At 44.4% G+C, this 15,230-nt stretch overlaps 1 protein-coding gene across 2 annotated transcripts in view; it reads left to right on the forward strand.

Moving 5' to 3' along the window:
* LOC147109620 (DNA repair protein RAD51 homolog 1-like) overlaps positions 1-15,230 on the forward strand; it is a 120,284-nt gene that overhangs the window by 7,118 nt on the left and 97,936 nt on the right. Inside the window, exon 2 of one of the 2 annotated variants that reach the window (XM_086003712.1) lies at positions 5,415-5,517. In XM_086003712.1, coding sequence (XP_085859838.1) covers positions 5,415-5,517 — 103 coding nt within the window. The remainder of the gene's footprint in view (positions 1-5,414; positions 5,518-15,230) is intronic. The other variant, XM_086003713.1, reaches the window with a different exon arrangement.

Consider the following 15,230-nt stretch of genomic DNA (forward strand, 5'->3'; position numbering starts at 1 on the left):
GCTGAAAGCTACGTGGATAAAATGTTTCAGGAGGTGGTTACCCCACAGTTTAAGAGTTTGCAGCCAGAGAGGGAATGTGTGAATGCCGGACAGGCAAGGAGGACCAGGCAGGTAGTGCAGGAGTCCCCTGAGTGCATCTTGCTCCCTAACCGGCTGAATACTGGTGAGGGCGATGGTTCTTCTGGGCAGTACAGCCAGAGCCAAGTCCACGGTACCATGGGTGGCTCAGCTGTACAGAGTGGGGGGGGAAGAGGAAGGTCAGAAAAGCAATAGTGATAGGGGATTCAATAGTTGGGGAAACGGGCAGGTGTTTCGGTGGCCGCAAACGTGACTGCAGGATGTTATGTTGCCTCCCTGGTGCCAGGGTCAAGGATGTCACTGAACGGCTGCAGGACTCTGAAGGGGGAGGGTGAACAGCCAGAGATCGTGGTCCATATCGGTACCAATGACATAGCTAAAAAGATGGATATGGGGTCCTGCAGGCAGATTTTGGGGAGCTAGGAAAGCGATTAATAAGCAGGACCTCAAAGGTAGTAATCTCTGGATTACTCCCGGTGCCATGCGCTAGGGAGTACAGAAATAGGAGGATAGAGATGATGAATGCGTGGCTGGAGAAATGGTGCAGGAGGGAGGGCTTTAGATTCTTGATGCATTGGATCCAGTTCTGGGGAAGGTGGGACCTGTACAGGCCGGATGGGTTGCAACTCAACGGGGCCAGGACCAATATTCTCGCGGTGGGGTGGTGGTGGTTTGCTAGTGTTGTTGGGGAGGGTTTAAACTAGCCTGGCAGGGGGATGGGAACCTGAGCATAAATTCAGAAGCAAAACTGGAAATGAAAGGCAGAAACTTAGTAAGTGAGTTTGGAAGGCAGAGGAAACAAAGGCTAGAAAATAGACAACAAAGGAGTTTGGCAGTGCTTAATAATGGTATATATTTCAATGCAAGGAGTCTAGTGAATAAGGCAGATGAGCTGAGGGCATAAATAGACACGTAACTATTACTGAAACATGGCTGAATGAAGGGCAAGAATGGCACCTCAACATTCCTGGATTTCAGACGAGATAGAGAGGGGGATATAAAAAAGGAGGGGTTGCAATATTGGTTAAACAAGCAATTGCATTTATATAGCGCCTTTCACGACCACTGGACGTCTCAAAGCGCTTTACAGCCAATGAAGTACTTTTGAAGTGGAGTCACTGTTGCAATTTGGGAAACGCGGCAGCCAATTTGCACGCAGCAAGGTCCTACAAACAGCAATGTGATAATGATCAGATAATCTTTTTATTATGTTGGTTGAGGGATAAATATTGGCCAGGACACCGGGGATAACTCCCCTGCTGTTGTTCGAAATAGTGCCATGGGATCTTTTACATCCACCTGAGAGAGCAGGCGGGGCCTCGGTTTAACGTCTCATCCGAAAGACGGCGCCTCCGATAGTGCAGCGCTCCCTCAGCACTGCACTGAAGTGTCAACTGAGCTTTATGTGCTCAAGTTCCTGGAGTGGGACTTGAACCCACAACCTTCTGACCCAGAGGCTACCAACTGAGCCACAGCTGACACTGTGTGTTAGAAGGATCATCAAATGAGGCCATATGGGTTGAACGGAAGAACAAAAAAGGGGCACTCGCACTGCTGGGAGTGTACTATGGACCCCATAATAGTCAGAGGGAGATAGAAGAACAAATTTCTGAGAAGTGCAAAAACAATAGGGGATTTCAACTACCCTAATATTAACTGAGATAGAATCAGTATAAAGTTATAGAGGGTGCAGAATTCTTAATGTACTCAGGAGAAATTTTTTAGGTAGTACGTAGCAAGCCCAACAAGAGAGGGGGCCGTTCTGGACTTCATTTTAGGGAATGAAGCTGGGCAGGTGGAAAGGGTATTATTGGGAGAGCATTTTGGTGGTAGTGATCATAATTCAGTTAGATTTAGCTTGGTTATGGAAAATGACAAAGACCAGGAGTATAAGTTCTCAATTGGGAAAAGGCCAATTTTACTAAGCTGAGATGTGATTTAGCAAAAGTGTACCGGAGACAGCTACTTGAAGGTAAATCAGTGTCGGAGCAGTGGGAGGCATTCAAGGAGGAGATGGTGAGGGTTCAGAACAAATCTAGAGCCCCCTGGATGTCAAGGGACATACAAGGTAGGATAAGAGCTAAATATTGTAGAAATCCTAGAGTATAGAAAGTGTAGGGGTGAAATTAAAAAGGAAATTAGGAAAGCAAAGAGAGGGCATGAAAAAATATTGGCAAGTAAAATCAAGGAAATCCCAAAGATGTTTTTAACTACATAAAGAGCAAGAGGATAACTAAAAGAGTAGGGCCTATTAGAGACCAAAAAGGTAACTGTGTTGAGGTGGAAGACATTGGTATGGTTCTTAAAGAATACTTTGCGTTTGTCTTCACAAAAGAGAGGGACGATGCAGTCATTGTAGTTGAGGAGGAGTGTGAAATATTAGATGAGAGGAACATAGTGAGAGAGAAAATACTTAGCATCTTTGAAAGTAGATAAGTCGCCAGGCCTGGATGAAATGTATCCCAGGCTGTTGAGATGCAAGGGAGGAAATAGTAGAGACACTGGCCATCATTTTCCAATCCTCTCTGGCTACAGGTGTGGTACTGGAGGACTAATGTACTGTTGTTTAACTAGGGAGAAAGGGATTGTAATGAAATCTGTTTGTCTTGATCCTGTATTTCCTGTACTCATGTATATTACCCTCCCCCACACTGTGTATAGTTTCACTTCCTCTTTCCTGACTAACCTGGAAGGTTCCAGGTCTTGGCTCTTGGCTCCGCCCCTGACTTCTCTTACATAAAGATCCCCGGATCTGTATGACTCATTCCTGTGAGCCAGTCGGTGTGTTGAGATGTAGCTCTGATCTTAGTGATTAAAAGCCAACTTGTTTAAGCCTATAACTTCTAGTTTTGTGGTTATTGAAGGCACATCAGGGATAGACCAAGTAATTACAGGCCAATCAGCCTAACCTCGGTGGTGGGCAAATTATTGGAAAAAATTCTGAGGGACAGTATTAATCGTCATCTAGAAAGGCAGAGATTAATCAAGGACAGTCAGCATGATTGAATTTTTTGAGGAGTAACAAGGATGGTTGATGAGGGTAGCGCGTTTGATGTAGTCTACATGGATTTTAGCAAGGCTTTTGACCAGGTACCACATGGCACTGGTCAGAAAAGTAAAAGCTCATGGGATCCAAGGGAAAATGGCAAGTTGGAATCAAAATTGGCTCAGTAGCAGGAAGCCAAGGGTTGACAGGTGTTTTTATGACTGGAACTGTTTCCAGTGGGGTTCCACAGGGCTCGGTACTAGGACTCTTGCTTTTTGTGGTATATATCAATGATTTAGACTTCAATGTAGGGGGCATGATTAAGAAGTTTGCAGATGATACAAAAATTGGCTGTGTGGTTGATAGTGAGGGAAAAAGCTGTAGACTGCAGGAAGATATCAATGGACTGGTCAGATGGGCAGAAAAGTGGCAAATGGAATTCAGTCCGGAAAAGTGCGAGGTAATGCATTTGGGGAGGGCTAACAAGACAAGGGAATACACAATAAATGGTAGGATACTGAAGTATAGAGGAACAGAGGGACCTTGGAGTGCATGCCCACAGATCCCTGAAGGTAGCAGGATAGGTAGATAAGGTGGTTAAGAAGGCATACGGGATACTTTCCTTTATTAGCTGAGGCATAGAATATAAGAGCAGGGAGGTTATGCTTGAACTGTATAAAATACTGGTTAGACCACAGATTAGAGTATTGCGTACAGTTCTGGTCATCACATTACAGGAAAGATGTGATTGTACTAGAGAGGGTACAGAAGAGATTCATGAGGATGTTGCCAGGACTTGAGAATTTTAGCTATGAGGAAAGATTGGGTAGGCTGAGGTTTTCTTCTTTGGAACAGAGGAGGCGAAGGGGAGATTTAATTGAGGTGTATAAAATTATGAGGGGCCTAGATAAAGTGATTTGGAAGGACCTATTTCCCTTAGAGAGGCCAATAACCAGGATGCATACATTTAAAGTAATTGGTAGAAGGATTAGAGGGTTGTTGAGAATGTTTTCACCCAGAGGGTGGTGGGGGTCTGGAACTCACTGCCTGAAAGGGTGGTAGAGGCAGAAACCCTCATCGCATTTAAAAAGTACTTGGATATGCGCTTGAAGTGCCAGATCCTAGAAGGCTACGGACCAAGAGCTGGAAAGTGGGATTAGGCTGGAAAGCTCTTTTTTTGGCTGGCACAAACACGAAGGACCGAATGGCCTCATTCTCTGCTGTAAATTTCTATGATTGTGCGTTGCTAATATCGAAGTTTTAAAGCACACACAGCATGTGTTTCAAGTTGGACACTGTCTGGTTAGTGACCTCCCTGTGAGGACTTACAGGAAGTGATGATTTCGCATTTTTATAATCTCCACATTCTCATTTTTAATTTCCAGTGAGCCTCTTAGGGTTTTGATTCCTCCCTAACTACCTTATATCATGGCATAAAGGATACTGGCCTTCATAAATAGAGGCATAGAGTACAAAAGCAAGGAAGTTATGATGAACCTTTATAAAACGCTGGTTTGGCTTCAACTGGAGTATTGTGTCCAATTCTGGGCACCACACTTTAGGAAGGATGTGAAGACCTTAGAGAGGGTGCAGAAAAGATTTACGAGAATGGTTCCAGGGATGAGGGACTTCAGTTACGTGGATAGACTAGAGAAGCTGGGGATGTTCTCCTTAGAGCAGCGACGGTTGAGAGGAGATTTGATAGAGGTATTCAAAATCATGAGGTGTCTGGACAGAGTAGATAGAGAGAAACTGTTCCCATTGGTGGAAGGGTCGAGAACCAGAGGACACAGATTTAAGGTGATTGGCAAAAGAACCAAAGGCGACATGAAGGAAAACTTTTTTTCCGCAGCGAGTGGTTATGATCTGGAATGCACTGCCTGAAAGGGTGGTGGAGGCAGACACAATCATCATGGCTTTCAAAAGGGAATTGGATAAGTACCTCAAGGAAAATTTTTGCTGGGCTACGGGGAAAGGGCGGGGGAGTGGAACTAGCTGAAGTGCTCTTGCAGAGAGCCTGCACGGGCTCGATGGACCGAATGGCCTCCTTCTGTGCTGTAACCATTCTATGATGAGGTGCAGTGAAATTACTAATGAAGTCCAAAGTGCATTATTTGTTTTGGGTAGGTCTGGTAGTGGTATGTCTACATTAATAACTCATTTTAATTGAGATTGCTTATAATATACTCCCACTGTTCTGTCTTTTTTGTATCGATCTGTTTTGTGTTTAAAGAAAACTTAATTTGGTACAGGGCATGGTTTGTGGAAACATTTTGACCTGACAGAACTGCTGAAATGTTGGTGCTGTCTCCATAATCCTTTGTCAGTTATAATTTTATTTAATTTTCAGTTTCTGTACTTGCAGTTCCAAAATGGCAATGCAACCACGAACTGAGGAGAATGCTGCCGTGGAAGAGGAAAGCTTTGGGCCACAAGCTATATCTCGTTTGGAGGTAAGTTTTTTTTTGTGGTAATCTTGAGATTGTTAGAAGGAGCTCACATTTGACCCTATTTTTTTTAATCCCATATACATCAGTTGCATTTCTCTTGTAGTTCTCTAATTGGTTGGGCCTTTTTTGATTGTTTTTTGGTTCTTCCCCTGAGGTGGATCAGTTCCAATTCTTCAGTCAGTATTCTCATTAAGATTTTGGTAATTTGTAATGGGTATGTGATATGTTCTTACTGTATCTACTTAATGTGGCAAAGCATTCAGCTGTTCAACTTGAACTTGCATTTTGCCTTTGCAAGTTTTGGAGCCAGCATCTTGAGCTGTGTTACCCAACATTGAAGTACTGGTAATAGGAATTTGAGAAATTCACTCTCAAACCTCCATCTCTCTCTTCACATGACCCCCATCTGTCATGGCATTTCTGCTGATGTCATTGTGGTAAATTGTTCCTTCACTTGCAGCTTTAAAGCCCCTGTTTCAACAAATCAGTCAGTCTCTTATGCTCCAGTACAGTCCCCATCTTTGCTGCTGCATCAGGCAGTCGCAACTTCAAATGTAACTGGTGCACAACTGGTCGAGGCGTCCATTGCCAAATTTGGCTTGACCATATCGAGCATTATTGTGCATCACTCTCTTCAATCAAATCCACCTACCACTTTAGGACCATACTGGATGGCAAGTTCAACTCAAGGCTTCTTCTCTCTAAGTTTAACTGCCTCCTCAAAGCCATTTTCTCCTGCCCTCCCCACCTTTATCTGCAATACCAGGTGCGAAGGGGCCGTGGAGTTCATTGTTTTAGTGATTGAAATCATTTTTCAACTGCTTCTGCCAACCTATTCCTGCCCATTCCAGCCTTGTTCCCCGTCACTCTGTAGTTTCTCTCCCATTTCCCCCTTGCTGTCACCACACACTTTTTTATGAGACCCACTTCCAGCTTTCTTGATCACTCAACCTCCCCCATCCTGTAAAAACCTCCCCTACCCAGTGAAAACTTATTGTGGCTGATATTGTTAATGGCTCCCTTTGCTCAGGCAAAGCCCCTTCCATTTTGAAAAGTGCCATCATCAGCCAATTCTCAATAAACCTACCTTTGACTCATCTCTAATGGCTGCCCCTTCTTTAGCTTTTAAAAAAATTTGTTCCTGGGATGTGGGCATCGCTGGCAAGGCCAGCATTTATTGGCCATCGCTAATTGCCCTTGAAAAGGTGGTGGTGAGCCGCATTCTTGAACGTCTGCAGTCTGTGTGGTGAAGGTACTCCCACAGTGCTGTTAGGGAGGGAGTTCTAGGATTTTGACCGAGTGACTATGAAGTAACGGTGATATATTTCCAAGTCAGGATGGTTTGTGACTTGGAGGGGAACTTGGAGGTGATGGTGTTCCATTCGCTTGCTGCCCTTGTACTTCTAGGTGGCGAGTTGCTACAGCGCATCTTGTAGATGGTACACACTGCAGCCACGGTGCGCTGGTGATGGAGGGAGTGAATGTTTAAGGTGATGGATGGGGTCGAGCTTCTTGAGTGTTGTTGGAGCTGTACTCATCCAGGCAAGTGGAGAGTATTCCATCACACTCCTGACTTGTGCCTTGTAGATGGTGGAAAGGCTTTGGGGAGTCAGGAGGTGAGACACTCGCTGCAGGATACCCAGCCTCTGACCTGCTCTTGTTGCCACAGTATTTATGTGGCTGGTCCAGTTAAGTTTCTGGTCAGTGGTGACGCCCAGGTTGTTGTTGGTGGGGGATTCGGCGATGGTAATGCCATTGAATGTCATGGGGAGGCGGTGGTTATATTCTCTCTTGTTGGAGATATTCATTACCTGGTACCTGCATGGCGTGAATTTTACTTGCCACTTATCAGCTCAAGCCTGAATGTCGTCCAGGTCGTATTGCATGCGGGCATGGACTGTTTCATTTTCTGAGGAGTTGCGAATGGAACTGAACACTGCAATCATCAGCGAACATCCCCACTTCTGACCTTATGATGGAGGGAAGGTCATTGATGAAACAGCTGAAGATGGTTGGGCCTAAGACAGTGCCCTGATTAACTCCTGCAGCGATGTCCTGGGGCCGAGATGATTGACCTCCAACAACCACCTTCCTTTGTGTGAGGTATGACTCCAGCCAGTGGAGAGTTTTCCTCCCTGATTCCAGTTGACTTCAATTTTACTAGGGCTCTTTGATGTCACACTTGGTCAAATGCTGCCTTGATGTCAAGGGCAGTCACTCGCCCCTTACCTCTGGAATTCAGCTCTTTTGTTCATGTTTGGACCAAGGCTGAAATGAAGTCTGGAGCCGCGTAGTCCTGGAGGAACCCAAACTGAGCATCGATGAGTTGGTTATCGGTAAGTAAGTGCCGTTTGATAGCACTATCTATGACACCTTCCATCACTTTGCTGATGATTGAGAGTAGACTGATGGGTGGTAATTGACCGGATTGGATTTGTTTTGCTTTTTGTGGACAGGACATACCTGGGCTGTCTTCCACATTGTCTGGTAGATGCCAGTGTTGTAGCTGTACTAGAACAGCTTGGCTAGAGATGCAGCTAGTTCTGGAGCACAAGTCTTTAGCACGACAGCCGGGATGTTGTCGGAGCCCATAGACTTTGCTGTATCCAGTGCACTCAGCCATTTCTTGATTTCACGTGGAGTGAATTGAATTGGCTGAAGACTGGCTTCTGTGATGGTGGAGATCTCAGGAGGAGGCCGATATGGATCATCCACTTGGCATTTCTGGCTGAAGATGGTTGCAAACGCATCAGCCTTGTCTTTTGCACTCGTGCGTGCTGGGCTCTGACATCATTAAGGATGGGGATGCTCATGGAGCCTAACTCCTCCCGTTAGTTGTTTAATTGTCCACCATTCAAACGACTGGATGTGGCAGGACTGTAGAGCTTTGATCTGATCTGTTGGTTGTGGGATCGCTTAGCTCTCTCCATAGCATGCTGCTCCTGCTGTTTAGCATGCATGCAGTCCTGTGTTGTAGCTTCCCCAGGTTGGCACCTCATTTTTTAGGTACGTCTGGTGCTGCTCCTGGCATGCCCTTCTACACTCCTTATTAAATCAGGGTTGGTCCCCTGGCTTGATGGTAATGGTAGAGTGAGGGATATGCCGGGTCATGAGGTTGCAGATTGTGGTGGAATCTGTTCTGAATCTATCCCATTTAGCATGGTGGTAGTGCCACACAACACAATGGAGGGTGTCCTTAGTGTGAAGACGGGACTTCGTCTCCAAGTACTGTACGGTGATCACTGCTACCAATACTGTCATGGACAGATGCCTCTGTGACAGGTATGTTGGTCAGGTCGAGGTCAAATAGGTTTTTCCCCTTTTGTTGGTTTTCTCACCATGTGCCGCAGGCCCAGTCTAGCAGCTGTGTCCTTCAGGACTTGGCCAACTCTGTCAGTATTGGTGCTACTGAGCCACTCTTGGTGATGGACATTTATGTGCCGCACCCAGAGTAACTTTTGTGTTCTTGCTACCCTCAGTGCTTCTTCCAAGTGGTGTTCAACACAGAGGAGTACTGATTCGTCAGCTGAGGGAGGGCAGTAGGTGTTAATCAGCAGGAAATTTCTTTGCCCATGCTGACCTGAAGCCATGAGACTTCATGGGGTCTGGAGTCATTGTTGAGAACTGCCAGGGCTACTCCTCCCTACCCTCACCCCCTCCCTGCCCCCGGACTGTTTACCACTGTGCTGCCATGTCTGGTCGGTCTGTCCCATCGGTGGGACAGGACATACCCAGGGATGGACATTGGCTGAAAGGCATGATTCTGTGAGTATGACTGTGCCAGGCTGTTGCTTGACTAGTCTGTGAGCTAGCTGGGGTGATGGTCTCTGGACCATCCATAGGTGTTCTTAGTGATTGCACAGATATGTGATTGGAAGCTCATCTCTGGATCAGATATAATATCAAGATTGCGAACAGTCCGGTTCAGCTTCAGACCGTTACAAGGGAGAGTGATGGAGTCGGTGGCTAGGGGACGGAGTTTGTGGTGGGGACAGAAGACGGTGGCTAACATACCATTTGCCTTCCCAATTGCTATCTGTATGTGCATGTTAACTTTCTGTGATTCAGACAAAAAGACACCCAAATCCCTCTGTATACCAACATTAAATAGTCTCTCACCTTTTACAAAAAAAATCTGCTTTTCTATTCCTACCAAAGTGGATAATTTCACTTTTCCCCACATTATACTTCATCTGCCACCTTCTTGCCCACTCACTTAATCTGTCTCTATTCCTTTGCAGTCTCTTTGTATCCTTCTCACAGATTACTTTCCCAGCTAGATTTGTATCATCAGCAAATTTGGTTACATTGCACTTTGTCCCCTCATCTAAGTCATATAAATTGTAAATAGCTGAGGGCAAAGCACTGATCCTTGCGACACCCCTCTAGTTACAACCTGCCAACCTGAAAATGACCCGTTTATTCCTACTCTGTTTTCTGTCCATTAACCAATCCTCAATCCAAGTTAATATATGACCCCCAAACCCATTAGCCCTAATCTTGTGTAACAACCTCTGATGTGGCACCTTATCAAATACCTTTTGAAAATCCAAATATAATACATCCACTTGTTCACCCTTATCTACCCTGCTAGTTACACCCTCAAAAAAACTCCATTAGTCAAACATGATTTCCCTTTCATAAAACTGTGTTGACTCTGCTTAATCGTGTTACGATTTTCTAAGTGCCCTGTTACCATGTCCTTAATGATAGATTCTAGCATTTTCCCTACATCCCCCCTCCCAACCACTGTCTCGGGCCCCTTCATGTGGTAAGCTCCCATTGACCCCACGTTCTTGGTAATTTTTATTCTATGTTGATGTATTTCAGCTTGTTCAATTAAGTGATGTGCTGCTTGTATTTGCTAAAGGCTTTAAATGCTGATCATTGCATTGTAGGGACTATCTTGGAGATAACAAATGAGCTGATCTTATGGCTGAGAAATTGCTGGCTCAGAACCGTTTGTCCCAATAAGTTATGACTTCAAAAATAATTCATGTTGTGCTTTTGAGTCATTAAGACATAAGAGTTTATATAAATATAATAAATAAATTATATGTATGTATGTAAATTAACAACTAAAAATCGTATCCCTTACCTGCGGCAATAGAAGAACATAAAGCATGGACAGAGAAAATTCTGTTCAGCCTATCAAATCCATTGTATATCAGTCAACGATTGAGCTCAGTTCGTCTTCCAAGCCAGTTTCTTCAAAGATAATCATCAGTGCTTGCTGAATCAACAAATTGATTGGGGAGCGGGTTAATGAAGATTATCAGTCATAATTCTTTAAGACTTTTGAAAGAAATACTGAAGGGGCGGCTTTTTTTTAATGCTGGATTGGTGTTTTGCAACATTTTTTCTTCGTCTCCCCCGAAATCCTATTTTTGATGGTTTGTTAGGCTAGGCATAAATTAACGTTAGGGGTACCGAGAGAATGGTTGGACAAACCAATTCTTGAAATTTGGGAAGAAGCACAAACAGCAGTCAAATAAATATAAATGAATAAAATATGCCGTTCGAATGGGAACAAAATTGGTAGGAATTCACTGCTTGGAAATGCCCCTTTTTATGAGAATAATTACTTAAATTACATGGTAACTATACAGAGCATGGTTCCTGTTCATTATGGGCACGTCTACTGTCTGCTGTAAATTGTCCCTAAATCCTATGCTAGAATTTTCTACCCCATTTTTTTGGGTGGGTATTTTTGGTTGCATTCCTGATGTGCTTAAACAGTGTGCTGTGAACTGGTCTTTTGTGCTGCTCATTCAAGCTGCGGTTGCAGGAGTGCTGTTGACAGCACAAAGTTAAGCTGATCCACCTGCAGGATAATGGGCTGACTTCCTGACTGCTAGGAATTTGACGTTTTACATTGGAACTATTGTAAAAAGAACATTAAAGTTACTGGAATTTTAAAATCACGTTGGGGTTAGAGTGCCAACTTGTATGGACTGTAAATCCTGTCTTCTCCAGAGTACTTTGCAGTAGAAGGTTTAATGTATCTTAAGATAAGGTCTTAACACATCTGTAGAATCAGCTGGTTACAAATGACAGCAAGACCCAGGCTCCTGTAAAGAATCACATGCCTCCACCTGAGACCCAGGCCAAGGGTCAACTTTGGACCATTAACTAGTTTTATTTACATTAAACAGGTGAATAAAAAGTAAATGGTGTAGCACTGAAGTGTACAGCACTATACAACAACAACTTTTATTTATGGTGCCAAATAGTGCATTGCACAACATTAATGTATTGTTACAAATTCAGGTTTGCTGTAGATACCTTCTTGGGTTCAGTGATGTAACTTGCTCCCGTATGTTGATCCCACACCCTTTGTGCTATTGTAGACTCTCGCTGCCCAATACCTACTGATGACTACCCAGAGCGTGACAGACGTGTCCCCTTGTGATAGGAACCAGATATTCTTATCTTTCACACATGCCTCACCTGCCTCCCCAATCCTTTTTTGAAGGCAGACTAAGAGAACACCGAGTAGGATTAGGCCAGCTACAAATAGTTAAGTTGCTTTATTTTGCAAACGGCAAAGAACACAGAGACCAACAGTTATGATTGGACTCAATTCAATCGGTATAGCTCATCTTATATAATACAAAATAAGGAACAGAGTACACTTCCCCATGTCAGTTGTCTTGCTTGACTTAAACAAAATAACCCTCCTTCATTCTCCTTCTGAGCCTCGCCAAAACTTGTCCACTTAGTCTTCTGTTTGAAATTTTACTGAGTTTGCAGCCTTTGTTGGACCTGACTCTTAGTGAGTGTTTCGGTTTCTTTTTTATCTCCGTATTCACAGCCAGAAGGGAAAGTCTGGCAGGCTCCTAAACGCTGAGTGCCCAGGACCAGAGACTTCCCAACATGATAGGGGTGAGATGTTTACTGAGGGGCTAATGAATCGCTTATTTTTAAGGAAATCAACTTCAATGTCTAGTGCATTAGCATATTAACCACCTTTCATCTCTGCTTTTTTAAAAGAAACTTCTGAATATACGGCTAAACCCCAAATTTAAAATGAACTTTCCCAAATCCTTTCTATGGAAAAATGGTCAACAAAATCTCATTGTGATCGTTATATAATAAGGTATCACAGAAGAGATTTGTTATTAAGGCATGTGGTATTACAGGGAAATGTGATATGCCTAGAGGAAAGAGATAGCTATGGGACAGAGAGCAAGTAGCAGGGGTAAATGGATCTTTATGGATTGATGGAATATGGTTAGTGGTGTGGCTCAGGAATCTGCTGGGACCTCTTGGTTTTTCATCAATATAAATGACTTGGATATAGACATGAGGAACGATATTGAAGTTTACTGATGTCAAATTAGCAAGTATAGCAGCAGAAACAAAATGCAGACGGACATTGTTTAGTGGAGGAGGCAAGTAGGTGACAGATGTAGAGAAATTTGAAATTATACATTTTTGAGGGGGGAGGGGGAGGACAAAGTGAAAGGAAGTGTAGCTTAAATGGCAAGTTAAACTCCATGTTTGAACCCCTCCAATTAGGTTTCTGCCCCTGCCCCAACACTGAACCGGCCCTTATCAAAGTCACAAATTACATCCTATGTGACAGATAGTGATGAGCTATCACTCCTCATCCTTCTCGACCTGATTGCAGCCTTTGACATGATTGACCACACCATTCCATCCAATGTCTCTCCTCTGTTGTCCAATAGGGTGGGACTGCCCTCGCCTGGTTCCATTCCTATCTATCCAATCATAGCCAGAGAATCTCCTGCACTGTTATCTCTGGAGTCTACCAAGGATCTATCTTTGGCCCCCTCCCATTTCTCATCAGCACCCTACCCCTGAGCACCCCAAAGTCAGGTTCCACATGTACGCTGACAACACCCAGTTCTAGCTCACCGCCACCACCTCTCTTGACCCCTCCATTGCCTCTGATTTGTCATGCTGCTTGTCCCACATCGAGGATTGGATGAGCAGAAATTTCTTCTAATGAAATTTTAGGAAATCTGAAGCCATTGTCTTTGGTCCCTGCCATAAACTCCATTCCCAAGCCACTGACTCATCCCTTTACCTGGCCACTGTCTGAGGCTGAACCAGACTGTTCGCAACCTTGGCATCCTATTTAATCCTGAGCTGAGCTTCCGACCCCAAATCCTCTCCAGCTAGACTGCCTAACATTGCCCATCTCTGTCCCGCCTTAGCTTATCTGCTGCTGAAATCCTCATTCATGCCCTTTTTACCTCTAGATTCGACTATTCCAATGCTCTTCTGGCCGGTCTCTCATCTTGCACCCTCCGTAAACTTGAGCTCATCCAAAACTCTGCTGCCTGTATCCTAACTCGCACCAAGTCTGTTCACCCATCACCCCTGTGGTCACTGACCTACATTGGCTCTCAGTCTGGCAATGCCTCGATTTTAAAATTCTCATCCTTGTGTTCATATCCCTCTGTGGTCTCGCCCCTCCCTATCTCTATAACCTCCTCCAGCCCTACAACCTTCAGATCTCTGTACTCCTCCAGTTCTGGCCTTTTGCACATCCCTGATTTTCATTGCCCCACCATTGACTGTTGTGCCTCCAGCTGCTTAGGCCCCAAGCTCTGGAATTAATTCCCTCAACTTAAGAGGGTGAAAAGGCATGGCAGAGGCCCACACAAATAAAAGGGCTAGAAAATGGGGGAAGCAAGATAGTGGAGAAAAAAAACTGCAAATGTAGATCTGAAATGAAAACTAAAAATGCTGGTGGCACAGTCCTGAGAAGAGAAAATCAAGGAAACACCAGGGGTGCAGATCCCCAATACCTTCAAAATCACCCCTGCTGTGAAGAAAATATATAGCTAAGGTCTGAAGCTACTAAAGTCAATGTTCAGGCTGTTGCGGTGTAGAGTATGCTGGAAAAATTAGGTAATGTTTCAGGACCTTAAGTTGAATCTGGCTGAATCAGTGTAGGAGACCAAACAGTTTAGAGTGGGAATGAAATGGCAAGTTCAAGTGGTGAGCCATTGGGTGGTCAGGGTTACACTTGCAGACAGAACGGAGGTGTTCAGCACAGTGGTTCACCTGATCTGTGTTTGGTCTTACTAATGTAGAGGAGACATCACGGTGATACACTATACTAAATTTAAAGATATACACATAAATTGTTTTACATGGAAGAAATATTTAGGTCTCTAGGTAGTGGTGTGAGAGGGGGCCAATAAAAGGTCTGTGACTAGGTAATTGCAGGGCCTGGATTGCTTCTTCCCAAGTTGCGCAGGAAGGTGCTAAAGGAAGGAAAGCTGGATGTAAGTGTGGTGAACAATGAGGTGAAGAAGATTGTGTTTGGTAGGGGCATGTTGGAACTGCTGGGAAATGATCTGGTGAATTTAAAGGCATTAAGGTGGAACATTACCATCAAGCCAGGGGACCAACCCTGGTTCAATGAGGAGTGTAGAAGAGCATGCCTGGAGCAGCACCAGGCGTACTTAAAAATGAAGTGCCAACCTGGTGAAGCTACAACACAGGACTACATGCTAAACAGCATGCTATAGACAGAGTTAAGCAATCTCTCAACCAACGGATCAGATTAAAGCTCTGCAGTCCTGCCACATCCAGTCGTGCATGGTGGTGGACAGTTGAGCAGCTAACGGGAGAAGGAGGCTCCACGAACATCCCCATCCTCAATAATGACGGAGCCCAGCATGTGAGTGCAGAAGACAAGGCTGAAGCATTCGCAACCATCTTCAGCCAGCAGTGTT

This window comes from Somniosus microcephalus, chromosome 12 (genome assembly GCF_052327205.1).
Source record: "Somniosus microcephalus isolate GS21.2 chromosome 12, FLI_Smic_1.0, whole genome shotgun sequence".
NCBI lineage: Eukaryota > Metazoa > Chordata > Chondrichthyes > Squaliformes > Somniosidae > Somniosus > Somniosus microcephalus.